The sequence below is a fragment of the Balaenoptera borealis genome (genome assembly GCF_965194805.1).
Source record: "Balaenoptera borealis genome assembly, chromosome: 3".
NCBI classification, from domain to species: Eukaryota; Metazoa; Chordata; class Mammalia; order Artiodactyla; family Balaenopteridae; genus Balaenoptera; species Balaenoptera borealis.
Genome location: NC_138866.1, coordinates 26873765 through 26885891, shown reverse-complemented (window position 1 = coordinate 26885891; position 12127 = coordinate 26873765). Strand labels below are relative to the sequence as shown.

Genomic DNA, 12127 nt, shown 5'->3' with positions numbered 1-12127 from the left:
AGTTTGTGGGCCAGAAACCCATTTGTGCTCTCCTGCTGGGCAGATAAAGGAGGTCTTGGGAGCACCGGGGACTAAAGCATGTTAAGGAATGAGAAAGAAGGGGGGAAGGACCAGAAAGATACATTGTCACAGGGAAATCTGTAACGTCGTGAAATTCCAACAGCAAAGACACGAAGCTGTGTTTGGATTCTAGAGTCACCTGCAGCATCCACAACTTACTGTGCATGAGAAATTGACACAGGCAGCCTCAGATGTGGTTGTGATCCTGAGTCGTTACTCTGGAGAGTGTGATGGTGTTTATCAGGAGATGCTTCCAAGCACCAAGAAGAGGGGAACTAGGTACCTCACTTCTAAAGGCCTCTGATTCTCAATTCATATGAGTTAACGGTCATGGAAGGCACTGCTGGTTTTATCTCCTGGTTTTATCCACTCTCTTTATGGGAACTGTCCTCCTCGGCTCCATTGTGGCCCCCGTGGAGCTGGCTCCCTCACCCCCATGGTCATGGTTGATGGGTCTTGGAATGGGCATCTGGGAGTTTGTGTTTAGGACAGAAAATCAGGACAGCCTTTCTCAGGCAGCTGAAGATGTCAAGAGGTGGAACTCCAGCTGGAGAAAACTAGTCTTCAGGAAGAGAGACAAAGAAAGCTGACATGCAGGATGCTATGAACTGTTTGTGTCCCCAAAATTTATATACTGAAACCTAACCCCCCAAATGTGACAGTGTTAGGTGGTGTGGCCTTCCGAGGTGACTGGGTCATGAGGGTTGTGCCCCCACGAATGGGATCAGTGCCCTTATAAAAAAAAGTCCCCGGAGAGCTCCCTCACCCCTTCTCCAGGCAGGGACATGGTAAGAGAAGCCTCCTAGGAAAAGGAAGGGGGCCTCACCAGACATGGAATCTGCCGGCACCTAGAACCTGGGACGTCCCAGCATGTAGAACTGTGAGAAATAAATTTCTGTCATGTAGAAGGTATTTTGCCTACAGCAGCTCAGGGGGACTGAGACACAGGGAGACTCAGAGAAGGAAAGAGTCCTAAGTGCCGTCCAGCCCTTGGTTGGGGCGTCCCCAGAGCGTCAGCCGTGCTCTGCCACTTGACTGGTCATCTCCTCCTTGAAGTCTGTGAGCTCCCCCAGCGCCCTTGAAACACATTCTCTTTGCACCTCAGCTGGTTCAAGTTGGGCATCTGTCCTTTGCGGTCAATGCAACAATCAAAGGAAAGGGTGATTGAAAAAAGTGGGGTGCAGTCACCATTCTTGGTCTCCCCACTTGAGACACCAGGAAGCACTTTCAAGGCTGCTCAGAGCTCAGGGCAGCTGACGGCATCAACCGCAGGGACCTCACCCAGCTATTGACTTGGGAAAACATAAGCGAATCTATAAATCCTTGGGTTTCATTTTGGACTTGCTTGTTTCTTTCTAATTAATCTATTTATTCACAGAATTAAGGTGAACCTGAGCCAAGGGTCCCGCCCTGAATTCTCGAGGGGGTATGAAGCCAACGAGTGAAAGATGAAAGGATTTACTTTCCATATGATTTGATTATTGGATTTTCATGGGAATCACACTCTGAATTTCGAGCAGCTTCTGTGGCCTCTGGACCTTGCAGTGGCTGCAGCAGCTGCAGGAAGGGGTGGGAGGCCAATAGGGAAGCAGGAGAGAGAAACAACTCAAGGCAGGGTGGCGGGGGGCGGGGGGACAGATAATACAGGGCACTTTTCCTTTACAGCTTGTCTCTCTGCAAGATTTCCAGGACGAGGCTGTTCCTCTCCCTCCAAGGGCATCGTCCTGAGTCCTCCCCCTGCCTCCCCTTCCCCATCCAATCCCGTCCAGCCCTCGCTCTCAATGCCCACTGCTCCCCATCCTCCCGTCATTACCCGTGTTCAGTTCACAAACTCCATTCTCACCTGGGTGACCACACCAGCCTCCTGAGAGGTCTCTCTGTCCCCTCGCTCACCACCCCCCCACCCCAACTGGGTTCTCCAGGAAGTCGCCAGAGCAACCTCTCCCAGTCTGACGATGTCCCTCATCTGTTCGAAACCTCTCAGTGGCTCCCCTTTGCTCTCAGGATAAAGTGAAAAGCCCTTGATTGTTCCTGCCCCACTAGCTGCTGCCTCTCTCTCCAACCTTGCCCTCACCCTCACTCTGCTCCACACATGTGGACTTTGTTTAACTCCTTGAAGGGCTGTGCTCCCTCCTGCCTCAGGGCCTTTGCATGTACTGTTCCCTCTGTCTGGAATGCCTTTCCCCTGTCTTTCACTTACTTAGTTCTCACTCTTTCTTAAGATCTGCTTTAAGATCTAGCTCATCTGTTCTTTATAAATTCTTACAAATAACCATCATGGCACTTATCCCAGTTTTACTTATAGGCGTGACTGTTTGGTTGATGGCTGTCCTCCCAACTAGACTGCAAGCTCTGTGCAGGGAGGGAGGGAACATATCTGTTTTGCTCACCACTGGACCCTAACTCTGCCACAGGCCCTGGCTGAGTCTTACCTGCCCCTCAAGATTCTGTTGGAGCATCTCTCTGAGGAGCCCCCTCTGGCTCCCTGCTTTGTCAACCGTGAACCAGCATGGATCTCTACCATGTGTTCACGGCACCGACCTGCAATGATGTGCTCACATATCTGTCTCACCTCTAATCTGCGGGTTTCCTGAGTGCAAGAACCGTGGTCTTTGTTGTGTCAGTTTCCCTGACACCCAGCACTGCACTGGGCATGTGGGAGATGATTGTGAGAATGAAGGAATGATTGTGAAGACAGCTCCCCAAGCCTGAGACTATCACTATATAGCGAGGGGCCGGACCAGATGATTCTGTCTCTTCTATACACTGCGGTTCCAACGCCACATAACCCTGCCTGGTCAGCACCCCTCTGCTTTGTCACCCTGTGTGCTTTTAACTGTTGCCCAGGCAATCAACAAATCTCAAAGCTAATGCAGGTCCTCTATTTCATTATGCAAAGAAAGCTTCGCACCTCTGGGCTTTCTATAGATTATGCAAAAAAAAGTCATTTTAATATCTCCTTCTTCTTTGACTCATGTTTTTTAGTGAGGGCTTTCTCATGTTTGCGAGCAACTTTTTTTGGTTCTCTAATTATTAAGAAGTACTCAAAACATATAAAAAGGTATGAAGAACAACTTAGTGGACCCCCAAGAATATACACAAGGAAATAAAATGGGACCCAGGTACATGGCCTTTAGGGCTGATACCATTTGCGGTCTCTTTAGATGCAGCCATGTATTTCCAAGGAACTCAAACCGTGCGCCCAGGGCAGAGCCTGGCATCTCCACGTCCAGGCAGGAGACTCTCATCCTGTCCTCTCTTCTAAGGAGAAGGGGTCTCCCTCCTGCCTTAGGCCTCAGCAGGCCTTGCCCTACATCCCCTTCAGGATGGAGACTCTCTGAACTGAGAGGACCCTAGAGAGGAAGAAATCCAGAATCCCCCTCGGCACATGAGTACCCCCAATCATCCTGACCAGGGACTCCATGAGATGGGGGGGGGGGGCAACTCCCATGGGGGAGGCGCCTTAGGAAAGAAAAGGGCACACAAAATAAACAGAGGAGACGTGAGCATTCAGGACAGCTGGACCTGCTTTCATTCATGCTGAGGCCTCTGGAGGGGCAACTCATCAGGAATTGCATCTCAAAAGTCAGTTCAATCACGTCTTCATGTCCCCTCTGGGTGCCAGACAGCCAGCTAGAGGTTGGGGATTGAATATGAATGGAAATGATTCATAACCTCGAGGGACTCACAGTAAATGGATGACTTACTGAAGAAAATAAACATTCATGCTACAGTGAGACAGAGGGTACCATAAAGGTGGGCAGGCAGGGTGTGAGGGAAGCCACTTAGGACACTGGGGAAGGCTTCCTGGAGGAGGTGATGCTTGTCCTGAAGTGAAGCATGGCACATGCTAGGTCTGATGTGTTCATAATGCTGGCAGGGAGCTGCAGGTGGGTCCACCCTCCTGGAGCGGAAGGTGGCAGTGGGCGGTGGTGGGAGAGGTGGCCAGAGCGACATCACAAAGACCTGTGTGCTAAGTCAAGGAGTGAGAACCTTCTGCAAGCTAGGGGTGGCCCCTGGAGGACATAAGGCAGGGGAGAGGCCCAGAGAGAAGTGGAGAGCCCTGTGGAGCTGCGTGACGGGGAACAGGACGAGGAAGAACAATGAGGAGGGCATCGTAGAATCAAGGTGAGATGCCACGAGGATCTGAACTAAAATGGTGAGGAGGTCAGCACCCAGTGGACAGAGTGATGGGTGGTTCTCAACGTTTGGGTTTGGCTTGACTGGGAGCTGGCAGAGCTATTCATTGACACAAAGAATTCCAGGGGAGAAGCAGACCCGGGCATGGCCTTTGGGTGCTGGGGCAGAAGTTGAGTCATAAATAGAAGGAATTAGACCCCCACAGAGTTTGCAAGCCTGAAAGTCACTAGAAGCAGACAGAGGGTCAGAGAAGGGTAAAGACTTGAGTGTGGGTAACAGGGCCTCTGACCACACACCCACTTTTCTAAGGTGACACCCCAGCACAACGTTGGAGGACACAGTTCGACTGAAAAGGCATCCCTGAGGCCCCAGGGTTGGAGTCTTGGGTGTTCATTTTAGCACCAACATTATAAAGTCCAGGATGGAATTGACCTCACCCCTGGACATCACCTGTGGGCCTCGGTGAAGCAGCTCAATCTCCATTCAATTTGATTCCATCTTTAAATTTTAGAGTTTTTTTTAATGAAAGTTATATGTAGTTTAAAAACTCAAATAGTCATGTAACAAAAAGATCATTGCTTACCCTGCTTTCCTGGTTCTCTGAGGCAACTACTTCCAGCCATTAGTAAATGATGTTTTGGTGTTTACCTCCATAACTCTGAGTAACATGGGTATATTGATGCTGTCTGATTTTGTCCGTGTTAGGCATTATCCATTGACTTTCCAGTATGGCAGACGAAGATTTAGGTCTGCTCACCCCACCCTCATCTCCGTCACATACATATGCCCACTTCCCATTCCCCCATCCTCCCAGTAGAGTTATGTCATATTTGATTATATCAATTTTCTGTCTTTACATTATTATGGTTGTGTTCATGCTGTTCACAACTGAGTCACTTAAGGTAACCATGACTTAGTTCCTCTTTCCTCCATAGCTTTTTGTATTTCACTAGAGTTTAAAACTGCCTCCCCCTCCCTATTTATTTAGTTATATTTGTGGTACTTATCACTAGTCCAATCCTAATTCTCTCCCAACTCTGTAAACCCCTCTCAATATTTTCAAACACAATCCACTCAGTGTCATCTTTTTGATAAATCTTTCCTGTAGTCTTTGATCAGCTTCAATCTGAACAGGCTGCTTCTGTGCCTGGCTCATAGCTGTCCACCTGGGTTGTTCCTTTACCGCGATCTTGGTGATTCCCATCACCTGCCCTCATGTCCCAGTTTCCTGGATCTTACATCTTACTCTCTCTAGGTTTTCTCCCTTGTTTTGGTAGAGCACATCCTTTAGCAGCTTCCTGAGAGAGAAGATATGCCACTACCTATTTTTTTTTTTAATTTTTTTAAATAAATTTATTTATTTTTGGCTGCATTGGGTCTTCGTTGCTGCACGTGGGCTTCTCACTGCGGTGGCTTCTCTTCTTGCGGAGCATGGGCTCTAGGCGCATGGGCTTCAGTAGTTGTGGCACACGGGCTCAGTAGTTGTGGCTCATAGGCTCTAGAACGCAGGCTCAGTAGTTGTGGAGCATGGGCTTGGTTGCTCCGCGGCATGTGGGATCTTCCCGGACCAGGGTTCGAACCCATGCCCCCTGCATTGGCAGGCGGATTCTTAACTACTGCACCACCAGGGAAGTCCGCCACTACCTTTTAAAAAAACTATTTGTGTGTGAAAATGTTTGATTTTTTTCCAATACTTTTTTTTGGTAGTTTGGGTGTAGGATTCTAGGCAGGAAATGATTCTCTCTCAGACGGCATTGTTCGACTGACCTCCAGGTTCCTGGCTTGATGATGACATTCTGTACCTGTTTTCTTGAAAATGTTTTATGAAACCTGTTCTTATACCTCTGAAAACTCACTGGATCTCTTCTTTGTCCCAGTTTTCTGAAATTCCGTGGTGATGTGGAATTCAGCTCAATTCTGTGGACAGGTATTGAGACAGGCATGTGTCGTGGAGCTTCCCTCACTCAGGGTTCCAGGCTGTACAGAGACGTGCACAAGAGCTTGGTGCTGGAATATACAGGAAGTGCGGCAGGTGAGGCAGACAGGGTGTGGGTGAGTGTGCAGTATTACACATGTAAATTACACACACAAGATGTGTAAGGGCAACATTTTTACAAATTCCAAGTGTCAGTATTTTTTAAGGGGGACTCATCCAGGGTCTCAACCTGATTCATTAGCCATTTAGCCTTCCCATGCCCTCCGCATGCTCCATGCTCCCACAACTACAGCTCCTGTGGAGGTGCTGGTAAGCTATCATAAACAGCGCCACAGTTTGACTTCAATCCAGGAGTAGTTTGCCTCTAGGGAGCAGACTTTGCTACCTTTCTGTAGAGAGCCAGGAATGCTTGAGTTCAAGGCCAGTGGGTACCACCAGCTCCCTGGGGAGTCAGTTGAAAGAGAACCAGGAACGAGGGCCCCTTTTTAGGAAGCAGTCCCTAAAATGTGCTTCTCCTTCTCCCTGAAGGTGTACCTATCAATACTGATAGATAGACATACTGAAAAATAAATGTAACATATAGTAAGCTGCTGAATTAATGTTTCTTCAATGGATGAATACAGAATATTTCTCTCAATGTAAAATCTACCTGACATTTGTATACCTGTCCTGCCCCTGGTGGGAATCAGCCAAGAGACAGCACCACCCAGGTAGGTGGCTGCCAGAGTATCATTACCGAAACAATTGGCACACATTATATTAATTAATTCTCACAACAACCCTATGAGGCAAGTAGTTTTTATCCTCAATTTACAGATTCAGAAACTGAAGGCCAGAGAGCTAAAGTAACTTGTCCAAGATCCCAAAGCTCATAATGGCAGAACAGAGCTTCAAATCCTGAGTAGACTGAATCCAGAGCTCACAACAGATCAAACTCGCTCCACACCAAAGGCAACCCCAAATATCACTTGAATCTCAGGTTAGACCCCTTGGGAATTGTCACCAAACTGAAGCATTGCCCTCGAGGAGCACATGGGAGAGATGTGTGGAAGGGAACCCAGGAAACCTGTCTCACTGTTGCTTGTTCTGATGCTAATTAGCTGTGGGACTCTGATAACACACTCTGACTCTGGACCTCAGTTTCCAGATCTGTAAAATGAAGTTAAGAATGTATGTGCAGAGTTTTGGGAGAGGACCATGGTAACCTAGGGAAAGAAACAGTGAGAGGTCTCAGAAGGCTTTCTGAGAGAATGGAGGTTCTGTGTTCCCTGGAGAAAGAAGGGAAACACTGTTGGAATTAGAGAATAGGAGATGTGATATTAATGTAGAAATTTTTAGATGGGTATGAGTTCCCTCTTCAAACATTTCATTATAATCCAAGGCCCCATAATTTCTACCAAAAAATGGGTGCCTCCAAGCAATGTTCCCTCTCCTGGGAACCAGTGATTCTAACACCACAGGGGTGCTCAATCTTGGCTGCAAGTTAAGATCACCTGGGTAGCTTTAAACATGCAGATGCTGGGGTCCACCCTCAGAGATCCTGATCTGGCATGTGGCAGAGGCATTGGGAATGTGAAGAGTTCCCCATGTGATTTTAATGTGCAACCCAAGTTGAGAATCACAGCCCCAGAGCTTTAAATTCTTCATTTTTGGTGTGAAGATTTAAAAAGAAGACAAGAAAGCACATGCACCCAGTGGCTCTTTAATGTTCAAACAAATCACCTAGAGGTCTTTTAAAATGCAGCATCTAATTCAGTAGGTCCAGAGTGACCCTGGGCTTCTGCCTTTGTAACAAGCTCCCAGGGGATGCCCACACTGCTGTCCCCAGACTGTGCCTGAGTAGCTAGGCTGTAGCTTGAATGATTTTGAGAGTGAGAATTATGGCTCTTTAGGTCAGTGGTGACTTTAAGAAGTAACTTCACTTCTATGAGGGTCAGTTTTCTGATCTATAAAATGCAGACAACAGTAACACTTACACCACAGAATTCTTGTGATACTTAAATGAGGTAATACAGTAAACACAATATAAATGTTCAATTTTTAATTGTTAGGATATCTGACACTCCTGAAATGCTTACTATCTGCCAGGAATTTTCCAAGTGCTTTCAAGTCTTAACTCATTCAAGCCTCAAAACAACACTGTGAGGTGTGTACTATTATTTCATCATCAGATTTTCCAAGAAACTGAGGCACAGACAGGTGGTGTATCTTAATTTACATAACACACCAAGAGCAGCTTAGCCAGTGTTTGAACCCAGGGAAGATCTGGGCTCTTATCCCTCCCCAGGGCTGATCAATCAGTGCAGGCCTGACCTTCTGGAGGCCCTGACTTGAGGGCTTACCTTCTGGAATGGGCTGTAGACCAGCAGGTGGCAGCCTAGGGCTACGTGGGTGCGGAGACCATTTACAGCCTAAGCCCAGAGCCAGCGCTGTGCTGGGCATTTCACCACAAAACCGCCACAGGGTCTTCAGCGTCTCCGAACTCGCCTCTTCCCTCCACCCTCAGTTCCTCGCCTGGAGGTCGCCCGGGGATCCATCAGGAAAGAAGAGTCCTAACGAACAGGTTCAGATCTGAGTTCCCCAATGTAAGACCAGGTTCACAGGGAAAGCAAGGAGCGGAGCGAGTTTTCCGCAGCTCGCCTTTACTCCCGACCCCAGCCAGCCCGGGAAATCTACAAATGTCTCTTTATACCGAAAGTCCAGCAAGGGTTGGGGAGCCCAGCCAAGTGCAAAAAGTCGGGAATCCCTCTTGGATACCACAGAGCAGTTTGGGGGCGCCTGGCATCCGTGTGGGCGCGCAGGGCATGCGGACCGGCACGGAGGAGACTCTATTTAGAGGATCACCTCGGAAGGACAGAGGGTCTTTTCTTGCGGAGTCCGCCGGGAGGGGACAAATGAATTTGAGGGGCAGTACCCGGGTGCGGGTTAACCCGGCCGTTTCCATGGTGCCCGGGGCGTGGGGGAGGAATGCACCCGCAGGCGGTGGCGAAACCACTGTATAGCCGGGCCAGCAGCTGGCGAAGGCGGGAGGGGCAGGGGGCGGGGGCGAGCGGGTGGGTCGTGGGTGGGGAAGCCGCGCGGGGCGGGGGCGGGGCGGTCACGTGCGCCGGAGGGGGCGAGGCCGCCAGTCCGCCCGGGAGCGACCAGAGTCCGGCGGAGTGGCTGCGCCCGGAGAGAGCTCTTTCCAGGACGGAGAGGGTGAACGTCGACAGGCGCTTCGGCAGGACTCAAGGCACCGGGGGCCAGGACCAGGCTGAGGCGTCTGCAGCTGGGGGACAGCAATCAGGGACAGAGGACGCCAAGGAAAAGTGAGAGCAGAAGCTTGGGGGTGAGCAAAAGAGCCCCACTCGCGGCTTTTACGCAGGCTGGGGACTCCATTTATTCCTTCCGGGCTGGCCGGGTAAGTGCTACGTCAGCTTGAGGTGACCAGACGACGCCACTGCCCCTTAAGTCGACTAGAGTCCTCAGCACCTGTCTAGGGCTGCAGGAGAGGCTGTGGTCATGGTGAATGAAGAGCCTAACCAGCAAGAGCGCGATGGCACCGCTTCGCAGACTTCCGCCCTCGGGGAGAACCCCAGCCTCTCGGCCCATCCCAGCGTCTCAGCCCGTCCAAGCGTCTCCATCCACCCCAGTGTCTCCGCGCACCGCAGTAGTTCGGCCCACCCCAGTACGTTGGCTCAGCCCAGTGGCTCGGCCCACCCCAGTAGCTCGGGCCCGGAGGACCTTGGCGTGATCAAGGTGAGCAAGCGCCGATGGGCTGTGGTCCTGGTGTTTAGCTGCTACTCCATGTGCAACGCCTTCCAGTGGATCCAGTACAGCTCCATCAATAACATCTTCATGAACTTCTACGGGGTCAGTGCCTTTGCCATCGACTGGCTTTCCATGTGCTACATGCTGACCTACATTCCTCTGCTCCTGCCGGTGGCCTGGCTCCTGGAGAAGTTCGGCCTGCGCACCATCGCCCTCACCGGCTCCGCTCTCAACTGCCTGGGGGCCTGGGTGAAGCTGGGCAGCCTGAAGCCGCATCTCTTCCCAGTCACCCTGCTGGGCCAGGTCATCTGCTCCGTGGCCCAGGTCTTCATCCTGGGCATGCCCTCCCGCATTGCTTCTGTCTGGTTCGGGGCTAATGAGGTGTCAACAGCCTGCTCCGTAGCTGTCTTTGGCAATCAGGTGGGTAGCGAGTGGGTGGTGTTCACTGTGGGACTGAGTGTGTTGATTGTACCGTACGCCTCCCTGTGTGGAGACCGTAGTTTTCTGACTTCAGTGTGTTTGTGACTCTGGGTGACTGTGGCTGGGTGTGACTGATAGTGTGAGTGAGTGATTGTGACTGGGTGACTGTGTAAGAGAAGTGGGGAAACAAAAGGAGGGGCCTTTGCTGTCATTCACAGTTTCTCCTCCACCAGCAGAAAGGGTGCTTCTGGAACACATGGTGTTTTTATGATCTCATTCCTGAACTTACTTCACCAGCTTGGAGAGGAAAGCTCTTCTTTCCCGGGGAGCAGTCCCTGGGCGTCAGACTATTCTGTGTCATCAGAAGTTGGCAGGTGCTTTTTTCCTGTCCAACCAGCTTTCCTAGAGCACAGTATCTCCTGCACCACATGGAAAGGCAGAGCGGGGCCCTGGTGGCGTTGGCGCTGCTCTCACCTTCTTTATACACAGCTGAAGCCAGGACAGTGGGAACAATGCTTTGTGCCAACCTCCTTCCCTGGGGTTTAGAGCCAAGGGCAGCAGGATGGAGTCGAATTCTTGCTCTGAATTTTCATGGCCTAGAAACCTTGGAAAGACCTGGAAAGCTCATATCTTAATCCTTTGTCTTTCCTTCTTCTGGGAAGGAGAATCTCAAATTCTTTGCATCTCAGTGTGGATATGACCCAGAAAGGTGGGCATGTCGTGAGTCTGATTGCTGTCCCTGAAAGGCTGAAGCAACTATTTACGGGGCCCTTCTTTATCTGGACCACTGCCTGGCGTCTCACTTCTTCCCAAGCACATGCATTTGTGGCTATGCATTTAACAAATGACCAGTAACCCTTAGTTCTTGTAGGCTTGTTTTCTCTTAACCTGTTCATTACATTTAGAATATTTAAGCTTTCGTTTAGAAAGTTCTTATTTGGGTCAGAAATTTCCAAACTTCTCTAAAGGTAAATTTCCATTCTGTTCATCTTTACCACCAAAAAGGTAACTTCAGCTAAATTTTTTCAGGCCAGTAAGGCCTGCCACTTGGGTAATAGTGTAAGCAATCAGTGAAAGCAACAGACAGGCCTTCTTCATCACAAACAAGCAACATAAAATTCTTTACCCAGTTTTCTTTAACCTGTGGGTTTGAATGTTCAGAAGATTGAATGGATTTGAAGTCTGGGGATGAAACAGGTTGGATCTTTTTGTTCAAGGCAATTAAAAAATAGTTATTAAGGGTGACATTTACCAACCCCCTCTTGTCGAAGGTGATGTGACTGTGAATTTGAACATCTCCATTGCAGCTTTGCTGGCAGGTTTGACATTATTGGATGTTTTCTTTATAGGAGGGTAAAGCTGGGGAGAGATGCGCAGGACTTTTCAAGCTTCCAGAGGGTTAAATCTCCCTATTCGCAGCCCCAACAGGATTCAGACAGGGTCACTGCAATCCCAAACCCATTGTTTGGGGAGGGCAGAAGAGCTAACCGGGCCCTCAGGTGGCCTGGTGAGATCAGAGAACCCAACACTTTTTTTTGTTCACCATGGAGCAAAAACGAATTGGTTTTCACACCCCTCTGCACACAGCTGTAAAGGAACTTAAAACCAAATATATCTTTAAAATTTAGTAAGAATAGTTACTCATTGCCCATGCCCACTCCCCACCAAGGTCAGAAAATGCCAAGAATTTTACATTTAAAAATACCCTGACAGCATATATTTGTATCACAGAGCCATCAATTTAGTGTGTTCTTTTAGGCTTAACCCACTGTGCTAAGTTAAAAAAAAAAAGAAATATGAAAAGCTGAATTGTTTATGCTT

At 49.3% G+C, this 12127-nt stretch overlaps 1 protein-coding gene and 1 long non-coding RNA gene across 3 annotated transcripts in view; one reads left to right on the top strand and one right to left on the bottom strand.

The window, feature by feature from the left end:
* LOC309626636 overlaps positions 1-12127 on the bottom strand; it is a 1318538-nt gene that overhangs the window by 94438 nt on the left and 1211973 nt on the right. The gene's annotated exons all lie outside the window — the stretch shown is intronic.
* The window catches only part of FLVCR2 (FLVCR choline and putative heme transporter 2), a 64926-nt gene continuing 62075 nt past the window's right edge, over positions 9277-12127 (top strand). For both annotated transcript variants that reach the window (XM_082387543.1, XM_082387542.1), the window contains exon 1: positions 9277-10306. In XM_082387543.1, the coding sequence (XP_082243669.1) occupies positions 9638-10306 (669 nt within the window). In that variant the 5' untranslated portion in view covers positions 9277-9637. The remainder of the gene's footprint in view (positions 10307-12127) is intronic.